Source organism: Leucoraja erinacea, chromosome 11, assembly GCF_028641065.1.
Source record: "Leucoraja erinacea ecotype New England chromosome 11, Leri_hhj_1, whole genome shotgun sequence".
Taxonomy (NCBI): Eukaryota; Metazoa; Chordata; class Chondrichthyes; order Rajiformes; family Rajidae; genus Leucoraja; species Leucoraja erinaceus.
Window position 1 is genome coordinate 46,960,051 of NC_073387.1, and position 15,455 is coordinate 46,975,505.

A 15,455-nucleotide genomic window follows, 5' to 3' on the forward strand; every position below is an offset into this window, starting at 1 on the left:
ATACCTTAGTTTAGTTTAGATTAGAGATACAGCGAAGAAGCAGGCCCTTCGGCCCATCGAGTTCGCGCCGACCAGCGATCCCCGCACACTAACACTATCCTACACACACTAGGGACAATTTATATTTATACCAAGCCAATTAGCCTACAAACATGTACGTCTTTGGAGTGTAGGACGAAACCGGAGTACCCAGAGAAAACCCAAGCAGGTCAAGGGGAGAAAGTAGAAACTCTGTACAAACAAGCACCCGTAGTCAGGATCGAACCCAGATCTGTGGCGCTGTAAGGCAGGAACTCTACCGCTGCACCACCGTGTCACCCTCTATATACCCTCTACCTTTCTAAACCCCAACCCTCTTGCAATAAATACTATTATGCCATTTGCTATTCTAACCACTAGTTTTACTGCATGATGACCTTTTATGATTCGTATACAAGGCCACCTACATATCTCTGTATGCCACCCATTTGCTACCTTTAGCAAAGAATGATGAGCAATTAAAAGTGAAACATTTTCAATTCACAAGCATATCATGACCAATGACATCAGCTTCAATGACAAATTTCCAGAAAAGATTGCATTGTTACGTGTTGTGAACTTGCTCTTTTGGTCACCAGCAGAAATAAATGTGTTCTTCATAAATGTATAACCTGACTGGAATCTTAATTAAGATAGACACAAAATGCTCGAGTAATGCCCCTATCCCACTTAGGAAACCTGAACGGAAACCTCTGGAGACTTTGCGCCCCACCTAAGGTCTCCGTGCGGTTCCAGGAGGTTCTTGTCAGTCTCCCTACCAGCTTCCACTACCTGCAACCTCTGGCAACCACCTGCAACTTCCGGGAACCGCACGGAAACCTTGGGTGGGGCGCAACGTCTCCAGAGGTTTCCGTTCAGGTTTCCTAAGTGCGACAAGGGCATTAATAAGAATCTGAGGAGTACCTTTTTCACACAAAGGGTGGTGGATGTATGTAACGAGCTGCCAGAGGAGGTAGTTGAGGCAGTGACTATCCTAACATTTAAGAAACTGTTAGACAGGTACATGGATAGGACAGTTTTGTAGGGATATGGGCCAAATGCAGGCAGGTGGGAATAATGTAGCTCGGACAAGTTGGCCGGTGTGGGCAAGTTGGGCCAAAGGGCCTGTTTCCATGTTGTATGACTCTATAACTATAATTAGTTCCTCCTGTTTTTTTTCAAGTTCAGCTAATGTGTAAAACCATCCCATTGGAAGCATTAATTGTGTTAAAGTTATCCATGATCATATTTCACTGCCAGGATTTGGCTCCTCTAACTTCAGTCAAGCCAAATTTCAAAATGGAGCCCAATGTGCAACAGGTAGAGTTTTCATTATTAACCGTGGTGATAAATCTCCAGGCAATTGTATGAGATCAACCATTGGTTATTTTACCTTTCCAATGACGGCACTGAAATGGAAAGTCACACAATCTAGCCTTGAAACTCAACCTTATTCAACAGTGGTGCAGCGGAGGAGCTAATGCCTTACAGCGCCAGAGACCCGGGTTCGATCCTGACTACGGGCGCTGTCTGTGCAGAGTTTGTACATTTGCCCAGTGACCCGAGTGGGGTTTTTCCGAGATCTTCGGTTTCCTCCCACACTCCAAAGACGTACAGGTTTGTCGGTTAATGGTGCTCGCCCTTTAAGAGCCGCATGCCCTACTCCTCCTACACCTATTGTCTAAATGACTTTTGTATAAATGTAAAAACTGTCCCTAGTGTATGTAGGGGAGTGTTGGTGTGCAGGGATTGCTGTTTGGTGCGGACTCGGTGTTTCCACGTTGTATCTCTAAACTAAATTAAACTAAACTTATCTCAAAACCTACGCAGGAATGGAGTTGCGTTCAAGACTTGACACCAGGTTGGCCAAGGCATTGGGCACATAAGTGGCATCTTTCACAGTCTTTTTCATGATTGTCTTCATCCATCCATACACAAACTGCAAACTAATTTTGATGATGTCTCAGCTCTTAAGCAGTAACACTCAACAAGAACTGATGCAGGGAAAATTAGGGCAGGTTTGGTGATCCATAGTGAGGGTTCCCCTTGGAGGCTGTGGAGACCAAGTCAATTGATATATGTAAGGCAGAGATAGATAGATTCTTAATTAGTACAGGTCTCAGTACTAATGAGGAGAAGGCAGGAGAATGGGGTTAAGCGGGGAATATAGATCAAACATGATTGAGTGATGGGCCGAATGGCCTAATTCTGCTCCTATCACTTATGACCCCATGAACTTATCAGGAGTGACAGAATTTTGATGCTGGGATAGAGATCAGGACAACAGGGATGAACACTGGGAGAGGATTGGATTTCACAGGGCAATCCAAAACGTGTGAAGCCTGTAACTTAATAATGCTCAGATATTCAGCATGTTATTGCATCTGAGCCAAATCCTTAAATGTTCTCTGTAAAGAATTATCCCGACAGGATGTAAGGAAATGTAGAGCTAGGCCAGTTTATTTTTACATTGCCTGGTTTCCTGTTTATGATGTTTACTGCTTATTCATATAATGTACAACACCGACAGCCAACATTCATTGATTGATGATTGGCATCATTATTCATGCCCCGTGTCATGTGTACACTGGCTCTGTCCATGGAAGAACACAATCAAAAGTTATAGGTAACGTTTCGGGTCGAGACCCTTCTTCAGACTGAAAGCCAGGGAGAGGGAAACTAAAGGTGATTCTATTCACTTCTCGTTTCCCTCCCCCCTGACTATCAGTCTGAAGAAGGACCTCGTCCCGAAACGTCATCTATTCCTTTTCCCCAGAGATGCTGCTGACAATTTGGGTCGAGACACTTCTTGTCCGAAGTAGTGTTTCGACTTACTGAAAATGTCACCAATCAGAAATGTCACCTATTCCTTTCCTCCAGAGATGCTGCTTGACCCGCTGAGTTACTCCAGCATTTTGTGTCTACCTTCATTGTAAACCGGTATCAGCAGCTCCCTCCTAAGTTAGATTATCCAGAAGAAAATCACACCTCAATTTAATCGCAAAGCACAGACAAAATATGCAGCACAGAATTGAATTTTAGAACATTGATTTTTTTTTAATTTGCTTTACCTCACTTTGCTATTGACATTGAAGTAAACAACCAAATCTTACTTTTCCATTTGAACCTTTTATCCTCCTCTGTTACCAAATTGTGTTCTAACCTTTGCTTTGCAAAATCCATGAATATCCTCACAGCAACTACCAATTCTCTGCTGGAACTTCACTTCCAACACTCTGGCAATCTTGCTTACATACAATAAAGGAAAGGATCCCTTAACGGAAAGGTTCTGAAGAAACGTCACCCATCTTTTTTATCCAGAGATGCTGCCTAACCCGCTGAGTAACTGCAGCACTTTGTGTCCATCTAGATAAGAAAATAGTTTAGGTAAGATTGACACAAAAAGTTGGAGTAACCCAGCGGGTCAGGAACTCTGGAGAAAAGAAGTAGGTAGGTGGCTCTTCTGGGTAGGGTTTCGACCCACTAAAATGTCACCTACCTTAAATGTCACCTATTCCTTTTCTCCAGCAATGCTGCTTGGTCCGCTGAGTTACTCCAGCTTTTTGTATCTATATTCAATGTAAACCAGCATCTGCAGTTCCTTCCGACACAAATAATTTGGTTAGTTTAGTTTATTATTGCCACGTGTGAAGAGCAGCGAAATGCTTTTTTTTTGCGTGCTACGCAATCAGAGAAAAGTCTATACATGAATACAATCAAGCCGTCCACAGATAACGGGATAAAGGGTACAGTAAGTGGTCAAAATAGTTCAAATGCATTTAATGATCTTATTCACATAATTTGAAAAGTAGGTTTTATTAAAAAAGCCTGTCGCATGATTGGAAACGCCGACGTTTTCAAGAGAGAGTTAGATTTAGCTCTTTGGACTAATGGGATCAAGGGATTATGGGGAAAAAGCAGCAACTGATTTTGGATGATCAGCCATGATCATATTGATTGGCGGTGTTGGCTCGAAGGGACGAATGGCTGACTCCTGCACCAATTTTCTATGTTACGTGTAGCTAACTGTAATATTCCTTTCGCCCACACTAGTTTGTTGCTCATCCGAACTGCCAGCAGCAATTGCTTACAATTTGGTATGAAAATCTCTCAGGCTTACGTCAACAATCTGTCGGAATGAAGTGCCTGGCTGTATTTGGTGTCACCCTAGGACTCCCATTTCTTGCCATCGGATACTGGTTTGCTCCATGCAGCAAGGTAAGATTTTTTTTTCAGGTGTTTACTTGAATAAATGTTTAGCTGATGTGCGCATTCAATATCTGCACAGATTCAATATCTGCACAGTGGCACAGTGGTAGAGTTGCATCACCTTACATCACCAGACACCAGGGTTCGATCCTGACTAACGGTGCTGTCTGTACGGACTTTGTACGTTCTCCCTGTGGTCGCATGGGTTTTTTTTCAGGTGCTCGGGTTTCCTCCCATAATCCCAAGATGTACAGGTTTGCATGTTAATTGACTTCTGTAAATTGTCCCTTGTGTGTAGGATAGAATGGGCGATTTTTGGTTGGTAGACACAAAGTGCTGGAGTAACTCAGCGGGACAGGCAGCATCTCTGGAGAGGAATAGGTGACGTTTCGGGTCGAGACCCTTCTTCAGACTGATGTCAGGGAAGTTGGCGGGACAGATAGAATGTAGTCGGTGAATTAGTTGGCCCGGATTCCGTGGGCGGAAGGGCCTGTTTCCATGCTACATCGCTAAAGCTAAAAACTTAAAACACTTATAGAGGGAGTGAAAAACTGCCACCAACACCTCTGTAGAATCTACGTTTCTACGGCCAAAGAGATACCTCTGATCTAGTCCAAATGAGTTATCCACCTTTAGTACCAGTCCTATAACAGCACTTAATAGACACTTGATAGACACAAAATGCTGGAGTAACTCAGCGGAACAGGCAGCATCTCTGGAGAGAAGGAATGCATGATGTTTCGGGTCGAGACCCTTCTTCAGACATGGACGAATATGAAAGGTTTAGACAGTTTATAATCCAAACACAGGCCAATGGGACTAACTTAGACAGGGTATCTTGATCAGCATGAACGAGTTGAACAGAAGAGACGTTTCAATGCTGCATGACTTTATGACCCTATCACTCCTCCTGGTGCCTCGTGCATTTATACCTGGCTTGGGGTGTACAAAATCATGGGAGGAAAATATTGGGTAAGTGCACAGAGACCTATGCCCAGAGTAGATAAATCAAGAACCAGTGGACATAGTTTTTGAGGTGAGGGGCGAAAGATTTAATAGGAACCCGAGTGATAACGTCTTTCCACAAATGGTGCTAGGTGTATGGAACGAGCTGCCGGATGAGGTAGTTGAGGCAGGTACTATCACAACGTTTAAGAAACATTTAGACAGTGCATGGATAGGATAGTTTTAGAGGGTTATGTGGGCCAAACGCAGGCGGGTGGGACTAGTGTAGATGGGACATGTTGGTCGGCGTGGGAAGTTGGGCCGAAGGACCTGTTTCCATGCTGTATGACTCAAGACTCCAATGCTGTGCTGAGTTTCTCAAATGCTCCAGATTCTGGCATCTGCAGTCTCTTGTGTCTTGTGATCGCAGGAACATCCTTGTTAAATAGAATCATCAAAACTAACTAATATTAGATTTCACAATTCATTCACGTTAATCTAAAATTACCAAGATACTAATGCAAAGTGCCTAAATGTTGATACTTAGATTCCTTAGATACGGGCTCCATTCCGTGACTTGGTGGTGAGAAGCTGTTTCTAGGTTGCAGCTCTCAGTCTCAGGAATATCTCCAGGCTGTAGACCCAGGCTTCGCTTTCTCACCTCCTCCCTTTATTTTTCTTGCTCCATTATTGCTAATGTTCAGTTCAGTAGCACAAGATATCTTTTGACTTTCAATTGCCTGTTACCAAAAGAAAAGACAATCAGTGGGGCTGATGTGTGTATGCTACTCACTTACATGAGAGAGGTCAAGAAAAATCTTATGGCCCATTACATGCATCTCATTCCTTCTCCCTCAGGTTACTCTCCCTACCCAAGCCTGATACGCATGGGGGAAGCGCTCGAAACCAACTCAGTGTTGCTTTCCTATGGAACTGCTTTCATATTTGTGCAGTCCTCTCTCGGTTTCCATAATGGTGATGAAACACAGACCAAGTGAAAAACATGTCGTAAATGTACAGATGCACGGAGTCTCTTGCCCAGAGTAGGTGAATCGAGGACCAGAGGACATAGGTTTAAGGTGAAGGGGAAAAGAGTTAACAGGAATCTGAGGGGTAACGTTTTCACACAAGGGTGTTGGGTGTATGGAACAAGCTGCCAGAAGAGGTAGTTGAGGCAGGGACTATCCCAACATTTAAGAATCAGATAGCCAGGTACATGGATAGCACAGGTTTGGAGGGATATGGACCAAACGCAGGCAGGTGGGACTAGTGTAGCTGGGACATTGTTGGTCGGTGTGGGCAAGATGGGCCGAAGGACCTGTTTCCACACTGTATCATTCTATGTCTCTATGAAGTCACTTTTTGCATAAAGCAAACTGTTGGAGGTACTCAGTGGGTCCGTGGAGTGAAATGAACAGTCAACCTTGTGGTTTGGGACCTTTCTTCAAACCTTCTCTGTCCATTTCACTGCTCAGATGCTTCCTGAGCCACTCAATTCCTCCAGCAAAAAAAAGACACAAAGTGCTGGAGTAATTCAGGGGGTCAGGCAGCATCTTTTTAGTTTAGTTTAGTTTAGAACTACAGTACGGAAACAGGTCCTTCGGCCCACCGAGTCCGCTCGGACCAGCCAGCTAACACTATCATACACAGACTACGACAATTTACAATTTTACCAAGCCAATTAACCTGCATATCTGTACGTCTTTGGAGTGTGTGGGAGCAAAACCAGAGCTCCCGGAGTAAGCCCACGCAGTTTACGGGGAGAACGTACAAACTCCGTACAGACAGCACCCGTAGTCAGGAGCGAACCCGGGTCTCAGGCGCTGTCAGGCAGCAACTCTACCGCTGCACCGCCTAAATCCCTGAAGAACATAGATAGGTGACATTTCTATAGACTCCATCCAGTCTGAATTTGTTTACCAGTGTCTTAAGAAGGGTCTTGACCTGAAACATCACCTATTCATGTTCTCCAGATATGCTGCCTGACCTGCTGAATTACTCCAGCACTTTGTGTTTTCTCTTGTAAACCAGCATCTGCAGTTCCTTGTTTCCCCACTTCCTCCAGCTTTTTACTCGGATTACAGTACAGTACAGGTATCTGCAGTGTCTCCAAGAATCATCTTGCTCTTTAATTTACTCGTCCATACATCCTGTTGTGCTGTTTAGAACAAGTGTAGAATAACACCTATGACTGAAATCACAGCCACATATACAAATAGTGAAAAGAATTGAATCTTGCGTTGCTTACCATAATATATTTCTTGCTGCTTCTTTGTTTTCAGCTGGGACAAATTTTAAGAAGTCCTTTTATGAAGTTTGTAGCACATGCAGTATCATTCACCATCTTTCTAGGACTTCTGGTGTTAAATGCATCGGACAGATTTGAAGGTGTAAAGAATTTGCCCAATGAAACTAACACAGACAACCCAAGACAGGTCTTCAGGGTGAAAACAACGAGATTTACCTGGACTGAATTGTTAATAATGAAGTGGATTCTAGGTAAAGTATAACCATATCTAAATGAAAACTATTTGAAATATTTTCATTTGTCCTTTTCAATTAATTTTGCCATTGTGTGTACATAGCAGCAAAACGAACAGAAATGGAAGTAGATTATTTGGTTGCTTATGCCCCATTCTAAAAAATCATTGTTAATCATTTACCACAGTTCTAGTTTACAGCACTTTTCTTGATATCCTGTGTATCCACAATTCTACCAACCTCTGCCTTGAATCTACTCAGAGTCTGAGCTACTAGGTATTTTCTCAGGCTGAGACTGACAGATTCTTGATTAGTGAGAGCGCCAAGGATTATGGGGAGAAGGCAGTGAATGGGATTGAGAAGGGAAGATAGATCAGCCATGATTGAACGGCAGAGTAGACTCGATGGCCTAATTCTGCTCCTATGACTTTAGTTTTTAGAGATAAAGCACGGAAACTGGCCCTTGGGCTCACCGATCCCCGTACACTAACACTATCCTGCATCACTAGGGACAATTTACATTTATACCAAGCCAATTAACCTAAAATCTGTACATCTTTGGAGTGTGGGAAGAAACCGAAGATCTAGGAGAAAACCCACCCGGTCACAGGGAGAATGTACAAACTCCGTACAGACAGCACCCGTAGTCGGGATCACACGCGGGTCTCTGGTGCTTAAGTGCTGCAAGGCAGCAACTCTACCGCTGCGCCACCGTGCCACCTCTGCACGGACTGGCAAGTGCCAGGAGTCAACGTCCTGAGCTATAGGGACTTATGCATTTCCAGATCTCTCTTGGATGGAGGATCCCTCTGTGTGAAGAAATTTGATCTTATATCAGTCCTGTATAGCAAACCACATATTTTGATACTGTGACTATTGGCTCTCGCACCCCAGCTGGGGGGAGGATATCGAGCCCTGTAAGAATTGTGTATATTTCATTGAGTTCGCTGATCATTCTTCCAAACCTCAGGGAGTGTAGGTTTCATCTACTGAATCTCTGCTCAATTGATATTACAGGTGATCGATCTGGTGAATCTTCATTGCACTCGCTCAATTGCATCTATAACAGATCTAGATAATACTCCAACTATGGTCTTAACAGAGTCCTATAAAATTGGAGTCTGACATCTCTTATACTTAAATTATTTTGCTTTGAGTGCACTGGGCATCAACGGAGTGGTGAGGAGAAGAGCCATCAAGAACGCCACAGAGGCAGCGGAGAAGGCCTCGAGATGGCTCTGGATCAGGAGAGAAGGTCCATGGGGAGGAGCGAATGCCACCTGAACACAAGTCGTGGTCTGATCAACCACGGCTGGGTCAGCTGGGTGGGGGTGTATGATGTTGCAAGACCCGAAACACCCAATGGCCCCAGATTACATCACTGATGATGTGTTCAGGAGCATCAATAGATGTATTTGTATCAATACTTAAATTATTTTGCCTTTTTAATTGATTGGTGTTTCTGCATATTAATTTACAATAATTCTTATGGAGTGTATATTTCCAGCTCTCACTATGTAAAGAATGGTTGTAAGATTACGATATACATATACATGCTATATGCATTTTTACAAGGATGGTGCCCGGCACTCAGTGGCCTCAGCTATAGGGAGAGGTTGAGCAGGCTGGGACTTTATTCCTTGAAGCACGGGAGGATGAGGATTCATCTTTTTCGAGGTGTACAAAATCATGCAAGGAATAATTTGGGTATCTTTTGCCCAGAGTAGGGGAACCGAGAACCAGAGGACATAGGTTTAAGGTGAGAGGGGAAACAGTTAATAGGAACCTGAGGGGTAACATTTTTACACAAAGGGTGGTGGGTATGTGGAATGAGCTGCCAGAGGAGGTGGTTGAGGCAAGTACTGTTGCAACTTATAAAAAACATTTAGACAGGTACATGGATAGGACAGGTTTAGAGGGATATGGGCCAGACGCAGGCAGGTGGGACTAGTGTAGATGGGGCATGTGAGTCAGTGTGGGCAAGTTGGGCCGAAGGGCCTGTTTCCACGCTGTATGACACGATGACATTGTCAGTATAGTTTAAAGGAGATGTGCAAGGCTATTTTGTTTTTTACAAAATGACAATTACAAAATGAGTGCCTGGAACGCACTGCCAGGGTTGGTGGTTGATGCAGATATGATGGCAGCATTTAAGAGGCTTTTGGCTGGCACATGGATATGCAGGGAATGGAGGTATATGGATTATGTGCAGGGTGGAGATAATAAAAGCTAGAGGGCATAGCTTTGAGTTTAAAGGAGATGTGCAGAGCAACCTTTTTATACAGTGGGTGGTGAGTGCCTGGAACACGCTGCTAGGGTTGGTGGTTGAGGCAAATACGATACGGAGAAGAAAGGAGAAAGGAAGAGGAGGAGCCCGAGGGCTGAGGGAGAGCTGAGAAGGGGAGGAGACAGCAAGGGCTACCGGAAATTGGAGAAGTCAATGTTTATGCTGCTAGAGTGCAAACTCCCCAAGGTGCTGAGTATGAGGTGCTGCTTCTCCAATTTCCAGTGGTGCTCACTCTGGCCATGGAGGAGGACCAGGACAGAAAGGTCGGATTCGGAATGGGAAGGGGAGTTAAAGTGCTGAGCAACAGGGAGATCAGGTTTGTTAATGCGGACGGAGAGGAGGTGTTCGGCGAAACGATCGCCAAGCCTACACTTGGTCTCACCGATGTAGATGTTGTACACACAATATGCTTTGACAATCGCCACTCTCCTGTTGTTCCTCCCACAATTGGAACAAACCACTGGAATGTTTATTTAAATGTGTACACACCAACTTCTATTTTTCGAATAAGCATTCGAGGTTAATTTAGATTGAGTTATTCACATTTTTTTGTTAGTCTTCTCTTAATACAGACATATCTCTTCTACTCAGGGATGATATGGACCGAATGCAAAGAAATATGGGCAGAAGGACCCAAAGAGTACGTCATGCACCTGTGGAACATTTTAGACTTTGGGATGTTGTCCATCTTTGTTGCCTCGTTCACTGCAAGGTTTATGGCATTTCTGAAGGCCACTGAGGCTCAACGCTACGTGGATTTGCGCATAAGCGCCAGCGATCTCTCCAAGGTATTGCTGCCTCCAGAAGTTGCCTACTTCACTTATGGTAAGTTCAACTTTAGTGTTTCAGTTTCAGTTTCTGAGATACAGCATGGAAACAGGTCCTTCAGCCCGAGTCTGACGAAAGGTCCTGACCTGTAATGTCACCCATCCTTTTTCTCCAGAGATGCTGCCTGACCCGCTGAGTTACTCCAGCACTTTGTGTCCACCTACAGCTGATGGAGTCCATGCCAATCTTCGATGAACCGTTCACACTAGTTCAAGTCAAGTCAAGAGAGTTTATTGTCATGTGTCCCAGATAGGACAATGAAATTCTTGCTTACGTTACCCCACTTTCTCATCCACTCCCTCCGCACCAGGGGCAATTTTACAGAAGACAATTAGCCTACACACCCACACATCTTTGGAATATGGGAGGAAACTGATGAAGTCACAGGGAGAAGTTATAAATTCCACTCAGACAGCTCCCGAGGTTGGGATCGAACCAGAGTCACTGGCCCTGTGCCCGCTCTGCCGATGGGCCGCCTTCTGGTTGTTATTTAGATTCAGATTCAGATTCAATTTTAATTGCCATTATCAGTGTACAGTACAGAGACAACGAAATGCACTACTGCACTACATCGGCAGGAGGTGTAATAAAATGCTCCACCTCAAACATTTTGATTATTCATAACATCGAAAATTGTGCAAAGTAATGTTTTGTTTGATTTGGGTTGAATTAATTTAATAGCAAAAACAGTTTGGTGCCATAACAGTAAGCAAGTCCAACTGTTCCCTTACAATAATGCTTAGGTCGCCACCCTATGGTGGAATCCATCATTGCAACAAAACATTAAACTAATGTCCAATGAAGTTCATACGTTATCGGAACAGAATTAGGCCATTCGGCCCATCAAGTCTACTCCATCATTCAATCATGGCTGATCTATCTTTAACCCCTGACACCCTTACTAATCAAGTCTGTCAATCTCAGCCATACTAATCATTCAGTAAATATAAAAGAATGCAGAGCACTATTCATTCCTTGTATCATAAACTAATCCTCCGCCCTCATCACCATCCTTAAAAACTCTTTGTCAAATCAGTGATTCATTTGATGTTTGTTTGCAAATTTCCTGCTGTACTCAACAATTCATGGAAGATTGAATATAACTTGGTGAAACAAGGAACTGCAAAAGCTGGTTTACGTGAAAAGACACAAAGTGCTGTAGTAATTCAGTGAGTCAAACACAGTGCTTTGTGTCTTGAATATAACATGTTTAGTTTCGAGATACAGCATGGAAACAGGCCCTTCAGTCCAACAAGTCCATGCCAACCATCGATCACCCATTCACACATGTTTTATATTATCTCCCTTCTCCTCTCACATCCTCTGGTCTTCGGGGGACAAGCAGTTCGGCGAGCTCCCCTCTTCCAGGCCACAGTCACCGGGTCCTCCAAGCTTGGGCCAGCTCAGTACCGTACACTTACAGTAATGTACATACACTGCCCTTTCAAGGCAGAAGGGAGACTTCAGCAGGTGAATTATAGAATGGTCTGGAACAGTAAATGGAGAGGCATTTGTAATTCTGAAACTACTACTTTCAATCAAGAGATGGGGGGCAACTAGTAAAGAGGAAGAATGTAATGATAAGGAACTGCAGATGCTGGTTTATATCAAAGATAGACACAAATTGCTGGAGTAATCGTGTCAGGCAGCATCCCTGGAGAGAGAGAGCTAGATAGAGCTCTAGGGGTTAGTGAAGTCAAGGGATATGGGGGAAAGGCAGGCACGGGTTATTGATTGGGAACGATCAGCCATGATCGCTATGAATGGCGGTGCTGGCTCGAAGGGCCGAATGGCCTCCTCCTGCACCTATTTTCTATGTTTCTATGAGAACATTGATAGGAGATTTTTCACGCACTCCACAGTTCACAAGGAGGGTTGATAGCATTGTGGTCCTGTTACCAGACTCGCATTCATGAAGCCCAGCCAAAATTTTAATTATAGTTTAGTTTAGATACAACGCGGAAACAGGCCCTTCAGCCCACTGCGTCCATGCTGGCCAATGATCCCCGCACTCTTACAGTATGGGACAATTTACAATTATAGCAAAGCCAATTAACCTGCAAATCTGTACGTCTTTGTAGTGTGGGAGGAAACCACAGATCTCGGAGAAAAGTGTAGGAAGGAACAGCAGATGCTGGTTTAAATCGAAGATAGACCCAAAATGCTGGAGTAACTCAGCAGAACAGGCAGCATCTCTGGAGAGAAGGAATGGGTGACGTTACGGGTCGAGACCCTTCATCCCAGAGAAAACCCAAGTCTCTGGCACTGTAAGGCAGCAACTCTACCGCTGAGCCACCGTCCTTAAATGTGTAGATATCATCTGCCTCCCGCCATTCAAAATATATTCTGCTTTTTCCTTTTATATACCAAAATGATGCCCTCCTTTCAAAAATAAGAAAATCTTCCTCAAACCTGGTTTAAAGATATTGCTCCAGGCTCAATATAACTTTACAAAATTGCAAAATAAGTGAAAAGGTGCACTTATGATGCTGTCAGAGTTATAATATTTTCCACGTTAAATATGAAAATGAAAAATAATATACAAAGTAGTATTGCTTTATTAACCTTGTGGCAAATGTCATTCCATCATCTTCTATCTAAAAACTGTAAATGGCTCGATGGTAATCATGTATTGTCTTTCCGCTGACTGGTTAGCACACAATAAAAGCTATGCACTGTACCTCGGTACACGTGACAATAAACTAAACTGAACTCGAATATCGCCTTCTTTCTCAGTAGCCAGTATGTCTCATCAGAAATGTGTTTTCTCTTTCGCTTTTCCCAGCTAGGAATAAATGGGTTCCATCTGATCCACAAATCATATCTGAAGGACTTTATGCAATTGCTGTGGTGTTAAGTTTCTCCCGGATTGCTTACATTCTACCAGCGAATGAAAGCTTTGGTCCTCTGCAGATCTCCCTGGGAAGGACAGTGAAAGACATTTTCAAGTTCATGGTTATATTCATCATGGTCTTTGTTGCTTTCATGATTGGAATGTTCAACCTTTATTCCTACTATTTAGGCGCAAAGTATAACCCAGCCTTTACAACGTAAGTAAATGCATAGTTTCCAATTTGTGATACAGAATATAATATCTTAATTTTGAACAATAGGAAAATACTTTATGCAATGTCATACACGTATATATGGCTGAATTCTATCTCATTCCTTTTCTCTAAATATGTGGTATATATTTGTAAAATGCAAATGAAGGTCCAGTTTTTCTGATTTAAAAATAAAAATATGGGCATTATTGTCACTTATTGATTGCACCACATATTTTGTTTGTTATGTGGGATATGAACAACTATGTTTGAAAAGTACTTGTCCACAGCCAAAGTTAATAAATGCAGAGCGTTCGTTCCCTGCACCGTAACATCATGGTGGCGTAGCGGTAGAGTTGCTACCCTAGAGCGCCAGAGACCCAGGTTAGATCCTGACCACGGGTGCAGTCTGTATAGAGTTTGAACGTTTTCCCCGTGACCATGTGGGATTTCTCCAGGTGCCCTGGTTTCTTCCCACACCCCAGACATGCAGATTTGTAGGTTAATTGTCTGCTGTAAGTTGTCCCTGTTGTGTAGGATAGAAATAGTCTACGGATGATCATTTGTCTGCATGGACTCTGTGGGACAAAGTTCCTGTCTCCTTGCTGTATCTCGAAACTAAACTAAAACTAAAATAATGTCCCTAAAAGATGAATTGCTGTTTATTTAAAGCACTGCCTTGAAATGGCTCGAAAGCCGTTAAGATCAGAATCCAACATTTCTATTTGGAAAAAAATATGGCTGGAGTATCTATTGGGAATAGAAAAACATAGAGCAAGAAAATGTTAATCAGTCCATCGAGGTTTAGTTTGGAGAGAGATACAGTATGAAAACAGGCCCTTTGGCCCATCGAGTCTGCGCTGACCATTGATCACCCATTCACATTAGTTCTATGTTATCCCCCCCCCTACACATCCACCCTACACACGAGGCTGGAGGAAACCCACGTGGTCACAGGGAAAACGTGCAAACTCCACATGGGCAGCACCTGTGGTCAGAATCGAACCGGGGTCCCTGGCGTTGTGAGGCAGCAGCTCTACCACTGCATCTCTGCATCACTTCAGTTCCTTATAAAATGAATAGCTCAGGGTGACATAACTGTGCATTATTATATATAATTCATTTTCTGTGTATTTTCTACACATTGCCTCTTAGACTGTTCCCCATAGTTACTGCAGTTGATGGACCATCAAGATCTACACAAGATTAAATTTTCTCCAGCCAGAACTATCTTTCCCACCTTCAGTCTCATTTGTAACTAGATTTTTGTTTTTTTTCCCTGCATATCAATAATAGGAAAACAGTGATAATTTAAAAGGGTCTCCCAGTCTCGTATTCAGAAATAACTGGTATCAACATTTGCAACATTTTAATCATACTTCTCAATCTTGTTCCTTCTTCTTCGATGGCAAATTCACTTGTGTGAATATATCTTCACAGGGTTCAAAAACCTGAAAGCTTTTTCAGAAATAATTTCAATTGATCATTAGACTTTTAAAGATGTAAAGCTGAATTAGACATATAGTATTCAAATTATATGAACCAATGGTATACACAATGTTATAAGATTAATTAATAATTGTCATGAAATGTTATTGACTCACCTAGAAGAAATCACATTATTGAATTATATTAATTTGAAC

General features: G+C 43.0%; 1 protein-coding gene across 1 annotated transcript in view; it reads left to right on the forward strand.

Annotated features, from left to right (window-relative positions):
* The window catches only part of LOC129701763 (short transient receptor potential channel 7), a 69,358-nt gene that overhangs the window by 37,556 nt on the left and 16,347 nt on the right, over positions 1 to 15,455 (forward strand). The window contains exons 3-6 of the mRNA XM_055643176.1: positions 4,072 to 4,236; positions 7,455 to 7,671; positions 10,532 to 10,765; positions 13,554 to 13,818. Coding sequence (XP_055499151.1) covers positions 4,072 to 4,236; positions 7,455 to 7,671; positions 10,532 to 10,765; positions 13,554 to 13,818 — 881 coding nt within the window. The remainder of the gene's footprint in view (positions 1 to 4,071; positions 4,237 to 7,454; positions 7,672 to 10,531; positions 10,766 to 13,553; positions 13,819 to 15,455) is intronic.